This window comes from Oncorhynchus kisutch, linkage group LG5 (genome assembly GCF_002021735.2).
Source record: "Oncorhynchus kisutch isolate 150728-3 linkage group LG5, Okis_V2, whole genome shotgun sequence".
Taxonomy (NCBI): Eukaryota; Metazoa; Chordata; class Actinopteri; order Salmoniformes; family Salmonidae; genus Oncorhynchus; species Oncorhynchus kisutch.
In genome coordinates this window covers 60,444,824-60,460,238 of record NC_034178.2, presented here as the reverse complement: position 1 = coordinate 60,460,238, position 15,415 = coordinate 60,444,824, and the positions used below count along the sequence as shown (strand labels likewise).

General features: G+C 44.2%; 1 protein-coding gene across 4 annotated transcripts in view; it reads left to right on the top strand.

Moving 5' to 3' along the window:
• LOC109891373 (receptor-type tyrosine-protein phosphatase alpha) overlaps positions 1–14,387 on the top strand; it is a 63,360-nt gene extending 48,973 nt beyond the window's left edge. For 2 of the 4 annotated variants that reach the window (XM_031825616.1, XM_031825617.1), the window contains exons 12-23: positions 64–161; positions 491–646; positions 966–1,132; positions 1,347–1,482; positions 3,189–3,335; positions 3,686–3,779; positions 3,911–3,987; positions 5,925–6,059; positions 7,496–7,621; positions 8,023–8,174; positions 8,256–8,391; positions 10,787–14,387. In XM_031825616.1, the coding sequence (XP_031681476.1) occupies positions 64–161; positions 491–646; positions 966–1,132; positions 1,347–1,482; positions 3,189–3,335; positions 3,686–3,779; positions 3,911–3,987; positions 5,925–6,059; positions 7,496–7,621; positions 8,023–8,174; positions 8,256–8,391; positions 10,787–10,861 (1,499 nt within the window). In that variant the 3' untranslated portion in view covers positions 10,862–14,387. The remainder of the gene's footprint in view (positions 1–63; positions 162–490; positions 647–965; positions 1,133–1,346; positions 1,483–3,188; positions 3,336–3,685; positions 3,780–3,910; positions 3,988–5,924; positions 6,060–7,495; positions 7,622–8,022; positions 8,175–8,255; positions 8,392–10,786) is intronic. The other 2 variants (XM_020483860.2, XM_031825618.1) reach the window with 2 other exon arrangements.
• The last annotated feature ends 1,028 nt before the right edge of the window (positions 14,388–15,415 follow it).

Genomic DNA, 15,415 nt, shown 5'->3' with positions numbered 1-15,415 from the left:
TTATTAAATCAATGATGATAATAAACCGTGGATTATAATATCTTCTGTCTCCCTCTCTCTCAGGGCCAAAGGAGGAGACGGTGAACGACTTCTGGAGAATGATCTGGGAACAGAACACAGCCACCATTGTCATGGTGACCAACCTGAAAGAAAGAAAAGAGGTAGGGGAGAAGGAGGGAAGAGCGGGGGAGGGGTGACAACAGGTGTGTTCAGGAAGGTGGAAGGTTCAGAATTTTTCAGATAGAAAGTTCATTAAAACAATTGACACAACTGCCTACTCAACATGAAATGCATTTAAAATATGTTATTCACAGTACAAAATCTATTGGAACTGTTGTGTAATGTTCCACCCTTCTGAACAGACCTTTACTAGGTCTTTCATAGTAGTTGCTATATGACGAAGATTGGGTATGTTAAGCATGTCAAATTTGCAATGTGAAAAGGCATATGAATGTACGACTATGAGTGTTTGTTTCTTTTCATTTGAAAGAAATCCATACAGCGGCAATCTCTCTGTGTGTCTCAGTGTAAGTGTGCCCAGTACTGGCCAGACCAGGGCTGCTGGACCTACGGCAACATCCGGGTCTCTGTGGAGGACATGATGGTGCTGGTGGACTACACCATCCGCAAGTTCTGCATCCAACAGGTACCCTGCTCTTCCCTTTTCCTCTCTCCTTCTCCTGTCTTCTCTGGACTTGTCTTCTCACCTCTTTCTCCTCGGGGACTGTTCTCTTTCCCCTTTCTTTTTCTTGTTTTGTTTTCTCCTCTCACAACACCATCTATCAAACCCATGTGATATGGTACACCAAGCAGGTACACTGATGGCAAAGCTCATGTGAAAATGTAAAAACAAAAAATAATTTGAAGATAACATTAGTCTTGAATAATGCTCCAAAACAGTTAAACTAATGGTGTCTCTGTCTCTACATCTACACCCCTCCTTCTCTACCTCTCGCTCTCTCTAGGTGGGGGATGTGGGGGGTAAGAAGCCTCAGCGGCTGGTGACCCAGTTCCACTTCACCAGCTGGCCAGACTTTGGAGTCCCCTTCACGCCCATCGGCATGCTCAAGTTCCTCAAGAAGGTCAAAACCTGCAACCCCCAGTACGCTGGCCCCATCGTGGTCCACTGCAGGTGAGTGTGTTATTGGTGTAGGTGGTTCTGTGACGCTTAGATGCCAAGCTAATGCCTAGGCTTAAGCTTGGTGGGCTAACACGCCCTAGGTTCAGTCACATACCACATACTATCTTTATGTGCGTGCTCTTTTCTGACTCTCTCTCTCTCTCTCTCTCTCTCTCTCTCTCTCTCCGTCTGCCTGTCTGTCTCTCCCTCTCTGTCTGTGTGTCAGTGCGGGGGTGGGGAGGACAGGTACCTTCATAGTGATAGATGCCATGTTGGACATGATGAACACCGAGAGAAAGGTGGACGTCTTTGGCTTTGTCACACGTATCAGAGCCCAGCGCTGCCAAATGGTCCAGACAGACGTAAGTTGAACTGACCACAACAAGCACTAACCACAACATTACCCTGACCCAAACCAGTACTCATTATTACCCTGACCCAAACCAGTACTCTTTATTACCCTGACCCAAACCAGTACTCATTATTACCCTGACCCAAACCAGTACTCTTTATTACCCTGACCCAAACCAGTACTCTTTATTACCCTGACCCAAACCAGTACTCATTATTACCCTGACCCAAACCAGTACTCTTTATTACCCTGACCCAAACCAGTACTCTTTATTACCCTGACCCAAACCAGTACTCTTTATTACCCTGACCCAAACCAGTACTCTTTATTACCCTGACCCAAACCAGTACTCATTATTACCCTGACCCAAACCAGTACTCATTATTACCCTGACCCAAACCAGTACTCTTTATTACCCTGATCCAAACCAGTACTCATTATTACCCTGACCCAAACCAGTACTCATTATTACCCTGACCCAAACCAGTACTCTTTATTACCCTGACCCAAACCAGTACTCATTATTACCCTGACCCAAACCAGTACTCATTATTACCCTGACCCAAACCAGTACTCATTATTACCCTGACCCAAACCAGTACTCATTATTACCCTGACCCAAACCAGTACTCATTATTACCCTGACCCAAACCAGTACTCTTTATTACCCTGACCCAAACCAGTACTCATTATTACCCTGACCCAAACCAGTACTCATTATTACCCTGACCCAAACCAGTACTCTTTATTACCCTGACCCAAACCAGTACTCATTATTACCCTGACCCAAACCAGTACTCATTATTACCCTGACCCAAACCAGTACTCATTATTACCCTGACCCACACCAGTACTCATTATTACCCTGACCCACACCAGTACTCATTATTACCCTGACCCAAACCAGTACTCATTATTACCCTGACCCAAACCAGTACTCATTATTACCCTGACCCAAACCAGTACTCATTATTACCCTGACCCAAACCAGTACTCATTATTACCCTGACCCAAACCAGTACTCATTATTACCCTGACCCACACCAGTACTCATTATTACCCTGACCCACACCAGTACTCATTATTATCCTGACCCACACCAGTACTCATTATTATCCTGACCCACACCAGTACTCATTATTATCCTGACCCAAACCAGTACTCATTATTATCCTGACCCAAACCAGTACTCATTATTACCCTGACCCAAACCAGTACTCATTAGTACCCTGACTCAAACCAGTACTCATTAGTACCCTGACTCAAACCAGTACACATTTTTACCCTTGACCCAAACCATTACTCATTACTCAGACTGCAACAAAATCGCATAACATTATAACCCTGACTAACACAAGATCACAACAAGATCACATAACATTATTACCCTGACCTGACTAAGACCACATTACCTTGACCTGAAATAGATCACACACTCATATCAATATACTATATGAACAGGTTTCCATTCAAATCTCAATACTGGCAGTGTTCAGGGTATGTGGTTATTTCCCATTTATGTTGTGTTGTCATCTGACTCCTCTTCTGGATGTATGATATGGGCATCACAAGTGCACTAAAAGTCTTATCGATTTCTCTTTCACCCACTCTCTATCCCCCCTACCCCCCCCCTTTCTCTCTCACCCCCCTCTCTCTCCTCCTCCTCTCTCTTTATCTCTTCTCCACCCTCTCTCTATTCCCCCTCCCTCTCCACAGATGCAGTACGTGTTCATCTTCCAGGCCATGCTGGAGCACTATCTGTATGGGGACACCGAGCTGGAGGTGACCTCCCTGGAGTCCCACCTGGCCAAGCTCTACGCCCCCTCCGCCGCCGGCTGTGGGGGCATGGAAGCGGAGTTCAAGGTGATTTAGTTTGCCTGGTACAATGGAACTAATGGAATAGTCCCAAAAGTACAAAGCTTAAGCAAGCTCACTTCAGCTACGCTTAAATGTTTGACAGCCTATCCGTTTGACTCTGGATCATATTTATTTAGCACCAAGCGGAAGAAATTGATACATTGAAATTGAAACAGGGAGGGACTACCTGAAAATGCTTGTTTTTGTTTTCCTTGCCACATGTTTTGCTTTGGTGTTGACCAATGAATATGACCCAGATCTAAACCATTGAAGTAGCACTCTGAGAGCTAAATTGTTAGTTGTGTTTTTTCCCCTGAGTGTGAGAGCCAAGCCAGTGGTTTTGTCTCCCCACACAGAAGCTGACTTCCATCAAGATCCAGAACGACAAGATGAGAACAGGCAACCTGCCAGCTAACATGAAGAAGAACCGAGTTCTCCAGATCATCCCATGTGAGTCACGGCTCCAAACCTCCCTGAGCTAATTCCTAGGCTTTAGCTCCACAGATTAATGCAGTCTGGTATTCAAACCTCGTCGGTCACATAACTACATGTAATGTAACCTGTTTGTTGGTGTCTCGTAGATGAGTTCAACAGAGTGATCATCCCAGTCAAGAGAGGGGAGGAGAACACGGACTATGTCAACGCCTCCTTCATTGACGTGAGTAGACGAAACAACTGTGAAACCGACACCATATTATGGCTCACTTCACCTGTGATATGAGTGTTTTTAAAATGAGACAAATTAACAAAACGTTAGCACAGATACAAGTTCGTCTTCACATAAAAGGTGACAAGATGGTCCCGTGTGACTCAGTTGGTACAGCGTGGCGCTTGCAATGCCAGGGTTGTGGGTTTGATTCCCATGGGGGACCAGTACGAAGATGTATGCACTCACTATTGTAAGTTGCTCTGGATAAGAGTGTCTGCTAAATGACTCAAATGTGAATGTAAGGAGATGCCTATCAAGAGATATGATAGTGATGATACAGTAGAGACCTTTGGGAAGGGTAGACCCCTAGTGTACAGAAACATCCAAATACAGACATCTACACAACACAGGAGCTGAGTCTAATACGGGCAGAAATGGATCCTATAGTGGTTGTTGTGTGTATGTCTAAGCTGCCGTGTGTGTGTGCCTATGTACAGTCCCAGTCAAAAGTTTGGACACACCTACTTATTCAAGGGTTTATCTTCATTTTACTATTTTCTACATTGTAGAATAATAGTGAAGATATCATAACTATGAAATAACACATATGGAGTCATGTAGTGACCAAAAATGAGTTTAGCAGATGTTGCGGGTGTAGAGAAATGCTTGGCATTCTATCAACCAGCGTCACCTGGAATGCTTTCCCAACAGTCTTGAAGGAGTTCCCACATATGCTGAGCACTTGTTGGCTGCTTTTCCTTCACTCTTCGGTCCAACTCATCCCAAACCATCTCAATTGGGTTGATGTCGGGTGGTTGTGGAGGCCAGGTCATCTGATGCAGGACACCATCACTCTCCTTCTTGGTCAAATAGCCCTTACACAGAAAGGAGGTGTTTCGGGGCATTGTCCTGTTGAAAAACAAATTATAGTCCCACTAAGCGCAAACGAGATGGGATGGCGTATCGCTGCAGAATGCTGTGGTAGCCATGCTGGTTAAGTATGCCTTGAATTCTAAATAAATCACTGACAGTGTCACCATCACACCACCTCCTCCACACTTCACGGTGGGAACCACACATGCGGAGATCATCCATTCACCTACTATACATCTCACAAAAACCCAAAATCTCACATTTGGACTCCTCAGACCAAAGGTGAGATTTCCACCGGTCTAATGTCCATTGCTCGTGTTTCTTGGCCCAAGCAAGTCTCTTCTTATTATTGGTGTCCTTTAGTAGTAATTTATTTGCAGCAATTTGACTCTGAAGGCCTGATTCACTCCTCTGAACAGTTGATGTTGAGATGTGTATGTTACCTGAACTCTGAAGCATTTATTTGGGCTGTAATTTCTGAGGCTGGTAACTCTAATGAACTTATCCTCTGCAGCAGAGGTAACTCTGGGTCTTCCTTTCCTGTGGCGGTCCTCATGAGAGCCAGTTTCATCATAGCACTTGATGATTTTTCAACTGCACTTGAAGAAACTTTCAAAGTTCTTAAATTAATGATAAACTGTTGTTTTTCTTTGCTTATTTGAGCTGTTCTTGCCATGATATGGATATCTTCTGTATATCACCCCTACCATCTCACAACACAACAGATTGACTCAAACGCATTGAGAAGAAAAAAAAATCCGCAAATGAACTTTTAATTGTTAATTGAAATGCATTCCAGGTGACTACCTCACGAAGCTGTTTGAGAGAATGCCATGTGCAAAGCTGTCATCGAGGCAAAGGGTGGCTACTTTGAAGTATCTCAAATATAAAATACATTTTGATTTGTTTAATGTTTTTTGGTAACTACAATATTCCATATGTGTTATTTAATAGTTTTGATGTCTTCACTGGTATTCTACAATGTAGAAAATAGTACAAATAAAGACAAACCCGTGTGTGTGCGTGTGCGTACACATCTAACCTCTGCGTATCTCTACCTGTGTCTGGCCCAGGGGTACCGTCAGAAGGACTCGTACATGGCCAGCCAGGGCCCGCTGCAGCACACCATCGAAGACTTCTGGAGGATGATCTGGGAGTGGAGGAGCTGCTCCATAGTCATGCTCACTGAGCTGGAGGAGAGAGGACAGGTATGGAGGGAGGACACAACAGAGAGACAACATGTAGAGAGGGATGGAGCAGTGTGAGAGGGAGCATGGAGGCCATAGAAAGGAGGAGATGGGCAGAAAGGAGAGAGCACAGTGAAGGATGGGGGCCATTGAACTAATCTGACGACAGTGTGTCCGCTAAGCTCAGTCATGCCAGTAAAGTATGTTATTACTGAGAACAATGATTGGAAGAGAAATGTCTCCTTATTGGTCTGTTTCCTGGTTCTGTCTCGTGATTAGAGGATCATTCTCTGTTAGTTTAAATACTTCCTGGAGCTGATTGCAGAGTGCCATCAGATCTTTGTCTGCCTCTCTCTCTCTCTCTCTTTGTTTATCTTTGGGAAAGGGGATACCTAGTCAGTTGTACAACTGAATGCATTCAACTGAAATGTGTCTTCCGCATTTTACCCAATACCTCTGAATCAGAGAGGTGCGGTGGGCTGCCTTAATCAACATCTACGTCTTCGGCACCCAGGGAACAGTGGGTTAACTGCTTTGCTCAGGGGCAGAAGGACAGATATTTACCTTGTCAGCTCAGGGATTCGATTTTTTATTTATTTTTTATTTCACCTTTATTTAACCAGGTAGGCTAGTTGAGAACAAGTTCTCATTTGCAACTGCGACCTGGCCAAGATAAAGCATAGCAGTGTGAACAGACAACACAGAGTTACACATGGAGTAAACAATTAACAAGTCAATAACACAGTAGAAAAAAAAGGGGAGTCTATATACATTGTGTGCAAAAAGGCATGAGGAGGTAGGCGAATAATTACAATTTTACAGATTAACACTGGAGTGATAAATGATCAGATGGTCATGTACAGGTAGAGATATTGGTGTGCAAAAGAGCAGAAAAGTAAATAAATAAAAACAGTATGGGGATGAGGTAGGTGAAAATGGGTGGGCTATTTACCAATAGACTATGTACAGCTGCAGCGATCGGTTAGCTGCTCAGATAGCAGATGTTTGAAGTTGGTGAGGGAGATAAAAGTCTCCAACTTCAGCGATTTTTGCAATTCATTCCAGTCACAGGCAGCAGAGTACTGGAACGAAAGGCGGCCAAATGAGGTGTTGGCTTTAGGGATGATCAGTGAGATACACCTGCTGGAGCGCGTGCTACGGATGGGTGTTGCCATCGTGACCAGTGAACTGAGATAAGGCGGAGCTTTACCTAGCATGGACTTGTAGATGACCTGGAGCCAGTGGGTCTGGCGACGAATATGTAGCGAGGGCCAGCCGACTAGAGCATACAAGTCGCAGTGGTGGGTGGTATAAGGTGCTTTAGTGACAAAAGCCCAACTGGCCCAACACTCCAACCCGCCAGGCTACCTTTGTCTGTCTGTCTGTGAGTGTCTGTCTCTTGCTAATATCTCCCTCTATCTACCTCTCTCTCGCTTTCTTCCCCCCTCTCTCTGTAGGAGAAGTGTGCCCAGTACTGGCCCAGTGATGGGGTGATGGTGTGTGGGGACATCTCCATCGAGCTGAAGAAGGAGGAGGAGAGTGAGAGCTACACTGTTAGAGACCTCCTGGTCACCAACAACAGGGTGAGGACAGAGGCCGCCTCGAAAAACACTAGCAGTCAACATAACCCATTCAAAAATCTACACGCACACCCCAAGCAAATGTCAACAAGATTTGATTAGTCACGTCTATGGGTCTTCAGTGTGTGTTTGTATGTGTGGGCAGTGTTTACCCCTTCACCCAAAAATCATAATTTTACATCATCTTTGAGAACCAATAACTGCCAAAATAAAAACTAGACAGACAGGGAGAATCGGAAAAATGTTCAGCATGGCATGGGTCGTCATAGATTTCTAATAATATTTGAGTCACTCAGATAGCGTAAGACTGCCACTACCCTGCTAGGCTAACTTTGCCACGCTGCTGAAACACTGGTGTTGGGCGTGTCTCTTCCTGTCTTACTCTTTCCTTTCTCACTCTTTAGGAGAACAAGGCTCGTACGGTGAGACAGTTTCATTTCCATGGCTGGCCAGAAGTGGGCATTCCCAGTGACGGGAAGGGCATGATCAACATCATTGCTGCTGTCCAGAAGCAGCAGCAACAATCTGGCAACCACCCAATCACTGTCCACTGCAGGTAACCTACACCTAATGTTTTAACAATTTATCATATCTTGTGTGTGTGCCTAACCACAGCTAACCTGTGTGTGTGTGTCAGTGCGGGCGCGGGGCGGACGGGGACCTTCTGTGCCCTGAGCACGGTCCTGGAGCGGGTGAAAGCTGAGGCCATCCTTGACGTCTTCCAGACCGTCAAGAGCCTCCGGCTGCAGAGACCCCACATGGTGCAGACACTGGTGAGGACATGCTATGTTACACGACACCGACATACATGATGCAGACTATTACACTATCTCAAATGGATGTTGCAGTTTCACCATTTATGGATTCCAGCTTTAATGATATGCGTTATAATAAGGCAATTATTCAACCTGAGTTTAGCCAACTGTACAATGCATGGGATGCACGTGATACAATTGCGAGTTGGAAGCTTAAGAACTCGCATTGAATAAATATGCCTTCCTGTATTTTGGAAATTTGGTAACCATGAAGTGCTTTGAAAGGCTGTTCATGGCTCACATCAACACCATCATCCTGGAAACCCTAGACCCATTCCAATTCGCATAGCACCCCAACAGATCCACAATGACTCAATCACCTTCCCACCTGGACAAAAGGAACACCTATGTGAGAATGCTGTTCATTGACTACAGCTCAGCATTCAGCACCATAGTGCCCAAAAAGCTCATCACTAAGCTGAGGACCTTGGGACTTAACACCTCCCTCTGCAACTGGATCCTGGACTTCCTAACGGGCCACCCCCAGGTGGTAAGGGTAGGCTACAACACATCTGCCATGCTGATCCTCAAGACAGGGGCCCCTCGGGGGTGCATTCTTAGTCCCCTCCTGTACTCCCTGTTCACCCATAACTGGCAGTGTGGTGCCAGGACAACAACCTCTCCCTCAACGTGAGCAAGACCAAGGAGCTGATCATGCCCTACAGGAAAAAGAGGGCCGAACACACCCCCATTCACATCGACGGGGCTGTAGTGGAGCGGCTCGAGAGTTCAAGATCCTTGGTGTCTACATCACCAACAAACTATCATTGTTCAAACACACCAAGACAGTCGTGAAGAGGGCACAACAACATCTTTTCCCCCTCAGGAGACTGAAAAGATTTGGCATGGGTCCCCAGATCCTCAAGTTCTACAGCTGCACCATCGAGAGCATCCTAACTGGTTGCATCACCACCTGGTATGGCAACTCCTCGGCATCCGACCGTAAGGCGCTACAGAGGGCAGTGCATATGGCCTAGTACATCACTGGGGCCAAGCTACCTGCCATCTAGGACCTATATACTAGGCAGTGTCAGAGGAAGGCCCCAAAAAATGTCAGACATCTCTCTGCTACCGCACAGCAAGTGGTTCTAGACTGCCAAGTCTAGGTCCAAAAGGCACCTTAACGGCTTCTAGCCCCAAGTCATAAGACTGCAGAACAATTAATCAAATGGCGACCTGGACTATTTAAATTGCCCCCCCCCTTTGTTTTTGGACTCGCTGTTTATTATCTATGCACAATCACTTTAACCCTACCTACATGTACATATTATCTCGACTAACCTCTACCCCCACACATTGACTTGGTACTGGTACCCCCTGTATATAGCCTTATTTTATTGTTACTTTTTTTGTAAATATATAAATATACTTTTTTATTTAGTAAATATTTTCTCTTTATTGAACTGCATTGTTGGTTAAAGGATTGTAAGTAAGCATTTAACGGTAAGGTTGTATTCGGCACATGTAACAAATAACATTTGATTTGAAAATAGCAATTGTCCAATAACTATGCTTCAAATGTTGATTTCATACATTGTGATGTTTATTAAAAAAATTGGCAGACACTCTTAACCAGAGCGATATCGACAGTTTTTTTCACTTAGTCGCCTTGGGGATTCGAACCAGCGGCCTTTCGGTTACTGGCCCAACGCTCTTAAGTGCTAGGCTACCTGCAATTTTTTATTTAACCTTTTATTTAACTAGGCAATTCTTAATTAAAATGGTGGCCTACCCCCGGCCAAACCCGGATGACACTGGGCCAATTGTGCGCCGCCCTATGAGACTCCAAATCACGGCCGGTTGTGATACAGCCTGGAATTGAACCAGGATCTGTAGTGACGCCTCTAGCACACCTCTAGCACTCGGGAGCCCAATAATGACACGTCATGAATGTCGCAAATGTTCAGATAAGCATGAGATTCCCTTTATTCATCCTATTCATTGAATATCGGTTGAATTATGGGCCGATACCGATATAGCAGTAAACGGCCAATATCAACCAACAATATAGGTTTGACTCCATTTCTACCATACCAGCTTTGTTGTCAACAACAAATGTAAACACAAACAAGATTATATGAGCTCATCAACGAGCTCTTGACTCACCACGTCAGAAACTCACCTCTGTCCACGTTTTATTTTTCCCCCATATTTCTTTCCTCTTTATGTGATCTCCACCATATAAGATACTTCACATACACAATTTTCTCTACTGTCTTTTTGGACAGCATTTAAAACACAACTTTTTCAGTGAGTTTTGCAATTCCATTTGTGTGCAAATGAATTGATCTTGGTTGTGTATTTAGTAGTATCCTTTTGAATCATTATTGTGATGTTCTCCTCTCTGTTTTAGGAGCAGTACGAGTTCTGCTACAAAGTGGTCCAGGAGTATATTGATGCCTTTTCTGACTATGCCAACTTCAAGTAGGGACAGACCCACACAGGGGACGGACATCCATATACAGTCATAAAAACAAAGCAAACACACGTGTACCTGACGGAAGCAAAGAAACTGGTCACGGCTTAGATGACTGGACAGCCTGTGTGCAAGAAGGAAAATGGAAGGGAAGTCTTGTGACAGAGCAGAGTGCAGCGCTGCAGTGTACCGGAGGGAGGGAGAGAATATCAGAGATGCCTTCTTGAATATTTTGTAATATTGATCTTGTTAATACGGCCCCTTTGTCCCAATCTTGCCCCATCCAGACATCCCCCCCATCATGTACATATACTTAGCCTGTCACATTTTGTTGTTTTGTTTTTAAGACCTTTTTTGCTGCAATTTTAGGGTGACATTTATAATGTATTTTATTGGTTTATATAAATATATATGAATATAAATCGGACACTTTAGAGGCTTATGTCAAAAGTTGAGAATTGAGGGAATGATGTTGGTGTTTTTTTATTTCTCTTGTCTTTTGTTTTTTACGGTTCAGTGACTGAGACTTACGTGGTTGATGGCTTCATCTGATTCAGGCTGCAGCTTAAAGCTGATAGGTCGACCTCAGAGGAATAGATTTACACAGCCAATCAGAATTCTTCTGTTCACACGAACGCACACACGCTACAGCTGGCCAGGAGCACATCCAGAATTGGCCACGATGGCTTTGCTAATCACATGGTCCAAACTCTTTTGACTAGTTTTCCATTGAGTTCACAGTTCACACAGAGGTCAATGAATCATGGCAGGACTAAGGGCGTAGCTAGCCACATATCTCCAACATATTGTGGCTTTGCTGTGTTTGTGTTGAAGGACCGAGGAAACGCTGTAATTTAGGGGGTCTTGCACATGCTGGGTGTCACAGTGGATTATATGTGTGTAGAACGTTTAGGGAAGTTTCCCATACTGAAAATAAATCAAATATCAAACGTCAAATATATTGAAATGTAAGGAGCGTGTTGAAGATTTGGCCAGCAATGCATTCAAAATAGCCTTTGCATAATAATGATGAGTATGAGGTCGATATGTTGCCACAATATAATGATTATTTCAGAATTACCCTGTATAAAACTGTTGATTTTGGGTGTATGTCCATATATCTCAACATATAGTAACCATGCAATTACTGGGCATTTCCTATCCTTTGTTGCATCATGGAAAATATGTATGTTTTCATATTTAATTGCTTACAGTTGGAATGGGGGAAAACATTTCCTATCTATTATTTACGTGTCATTCCATTTACTTGTTTGTAATCTATTGGGCATATTTTTTTTCGGTATAGGTTGGTTGAGAAGATGGCGTCAAAATGTGAAGATCCCTCTCTGTTTTTCAACTGGGGCCTGTTCAGGGTGATGAAACATTACAGAATGTTCAGATAGAAATGTATTGTGTAGAACATATATGGTTGTCATATAGAATAGAAATTGTCAGCTCTTCATTATATTTCTATCTGCACCATTTAGAACGTCTTTCTGTTTTATTGAAATAGAATTCAACTCCGATGTCACATACTGAGAATGTGTTATACTTTAATGCTGTTGCTTTGATACTCCCACCCTCAAATGGATAAATTGTTCATTTTAATGTTGAAATGTGTGACATGATGGAATGTTTGCAGCGATTTTTTTTCTCTCTTCAGAATGGCTGCCTATAAGGACAGTTTGGCTAGAAACACATGCTGTGGGTTTGTGGATGAGGCCACCCTCGGGCGTACCTCAGTCTTCAGTTGAGATTGTAATGCAAGATAAATGATGTCAGTTAGCTAGCAACAAGGTTGAGGTCAATTCCATCTCTGCTTGGTCAACTCAGGAAATGACTTAAAGTTATCGGAGGGGGGGGGGGGTCCTGTACAGGTTCTTTCAATGTATATACAGTTAATTTCAGTTTGTCTACTTAGTTGGTTGAGTGCAAATGGAATTGACCCCGCCCCTGGTCCGATAGCCAATCACAGCTACTAATTGCCCTCAAAGGATTGTAATAAACCGCGTGTGCGTAAGAGATTCTCACCCACTTCGCCACAAACCCAACCACCCCACACACTTGATATCTGCAAGGTTTGAGTGTATGAGGGGTAACTGACATGAGGTTTTAGCTGTCAATTGTGATCTGGGATTATTGGTCAATTATAAGAGCTGCCATTTTGATCCCAGTTTCTTCATTGGTCTGTGGAGTTGACAGCACAGGAGGCTGCTGATGGGAGGATGGCTCATAATAATGGCCGGAATGGAGCAAATGGAATGGCATCAAACACCTGGAAAACATGTATTAAATAGAATTCCCCCAATTCCGCTCCAGCCATTCCCACAAGCCCGTCCTCCCCAATTTAGGTGCCACCAACCTCCTGTGGTTGATGGGTATGCTAGACAGCCATGAAGATCTGCCAAGCCTAGTTGATGCCAAACGCATTCTCTTATACACAGATGGCCCTATTTGTCCGGTCATAAAGGTGAACCGTTGTTTTGTCATTAGGATATAAGGAAAGCCCACAGTCCGTAGAAAAATACCTGCACAACCTATTGTTTAGGAGTTAGAATGGATTGCTTTAGCTTCTCCCTTTTCCATATTTTTACAGGTCGAAAGGAAGGAGCACAATTCAACTCCGTCGTGATTGAATCATATGGGATCAGGAAATTAGAAATAGTATCTGAAACTCTACCAAAAAAAGCACCAGTATTGACAAATGCTTGTACTATTTGCGCCAAAATAAAAATCAGAACCGGTGATGCAAAGGCCAGATGAGTAACATGACCCTGAGATTCCCTCACAGTTTATTCCCTTCTGATTACAGGATTTCTGGGGGGGGGGGAGATTTTAGTCTTTAAAAAAAATATTTTGCAACCCTGATGTCAGCATTGAAGAGGCCTTTTTAAAGACTGGTTATGGCCTCTAGTTCTGACTAGTTCTATTAGGTTATATTAGGTTAAACCACAGGACATAGATAGCTAGGTAGAGATCTTCAAACCGGATGTCTCACTTAGACCAGTCACTTTAAAAAATACTGTCAATGTCATTTCAGACCGTGTTCCATTCCAAAGCATCTCAAAGGCCCGTGTGTTACAATTGGTGCCATTTTATTTTCCTTACGGATGTTTGGTTATGTTGGATCTTAGTAATCGTCAGGGTGGGCGTTGGTGAGGAGAGGCTTTAAGTCTTCTTTTGAGCCAGAAGTTTTGCTGAATGTAATCACCTGTCCCCAACAACACTGTGCCAACCCCCAACCCTAGTGACTTAAGGCTTTACTCTAGAAAGTGCCTCACAGGTTGATTTATATAGAAAATATGTTCACTGCACCTCTCCCTCAGTGAGTTGATTGAGTGTAGGTGTATAGACTCTTGGTAAACCAGTATCATCCTACAGATTAGTACATCTATTTGGCCCCTTCCCACTACTATTTTTGAGCCATTGTAGATAACTTTATCGACAAAGCACCTCTGTACAAAGCCCCAAAGCTGTAGCTGACCCTTGGCTTTGTAACACTGAGACCAAGATCAGGGCCTTTTATTATCCTGTTCAAGTTCATAATCCACCAGCCTCCTTTCCATTTCATGCTGTAACGCCGGGTTCCATTCCAATCAAACTCCATGCTTTGTTTTGAACCAGCTTTGTCTTGGCTCCATGTCTTCATTCCATTCCACTGTGTGCTGGACCCTTGACTATTCCTTCATTATGTCCCCTAGGCAGGTCCTCTACCTAACCTTCCCCTACTATAGTGGGTAAAATACATTGCCCTGAGTTATTCCAACCACAAATCACAATGACATTGTTTACTGATTATTACAGAGGACAGCCAGGTGCATCCGGGTCCTTGTTCCACACCCCTGCTGGCTGCCGATAGAAATGTGATGCAACATCCCAGTAATGTAATGTCCCTGTCTGAGCAACAGGACACACCTTCCTTCAGAGATGGAGAAAGAGAGCTAGACAGAGTGGGGCTTCTTAGGGTTCAACCAGTCTCTCTGTCTCTCCCACCTCTAAACCTGTCTATCCCAGCCTTAAACCAGTCTCTCTTGCACCCCTAAAACTCTCTCACCCCTAAACCTGTCTCTCTGGCGACCCCACCTCTTAAACCTGTCTCTCTCTGGCGACCCCACCTCTTAAACCTGTCTCTCTCTGGCGACCCCACCTCTTAAACCTGTCTCTCTCTGGCGAACCCCACCTCTTTAACCTGTCTCTCTCTCTAGCGACCCCACCTCTTTAACCTGTCTCTCTGGCGACCCCACCTCTTTAACCTGTCTCTCTCTGGCGACCCCACCTCTTTAACCTGTCTCTCTCTGGCGACCCCACCTCTTTAACCTGTCTCTCTCTAGCGACTCCACCTCTTAAACCTGTCTCTCTCTGGCGACCCCACCTCTTAAACCTGTCTCTCTCTAGCGACCCCACCTCTTTAACCTGTCTCTCTCCTCCTGATCCTGTTTAGCTGTCCCTTGGATGTCTGTCTCTCTCTCTGTCGGTCTGTCTATTTCACTCTGTAGGTCTGTCTCTTTCTCTCTCCTCTCTCTCCTTTCTTTCTTTCTTTCCTTCCTTCCCTTAATTAACTCATAT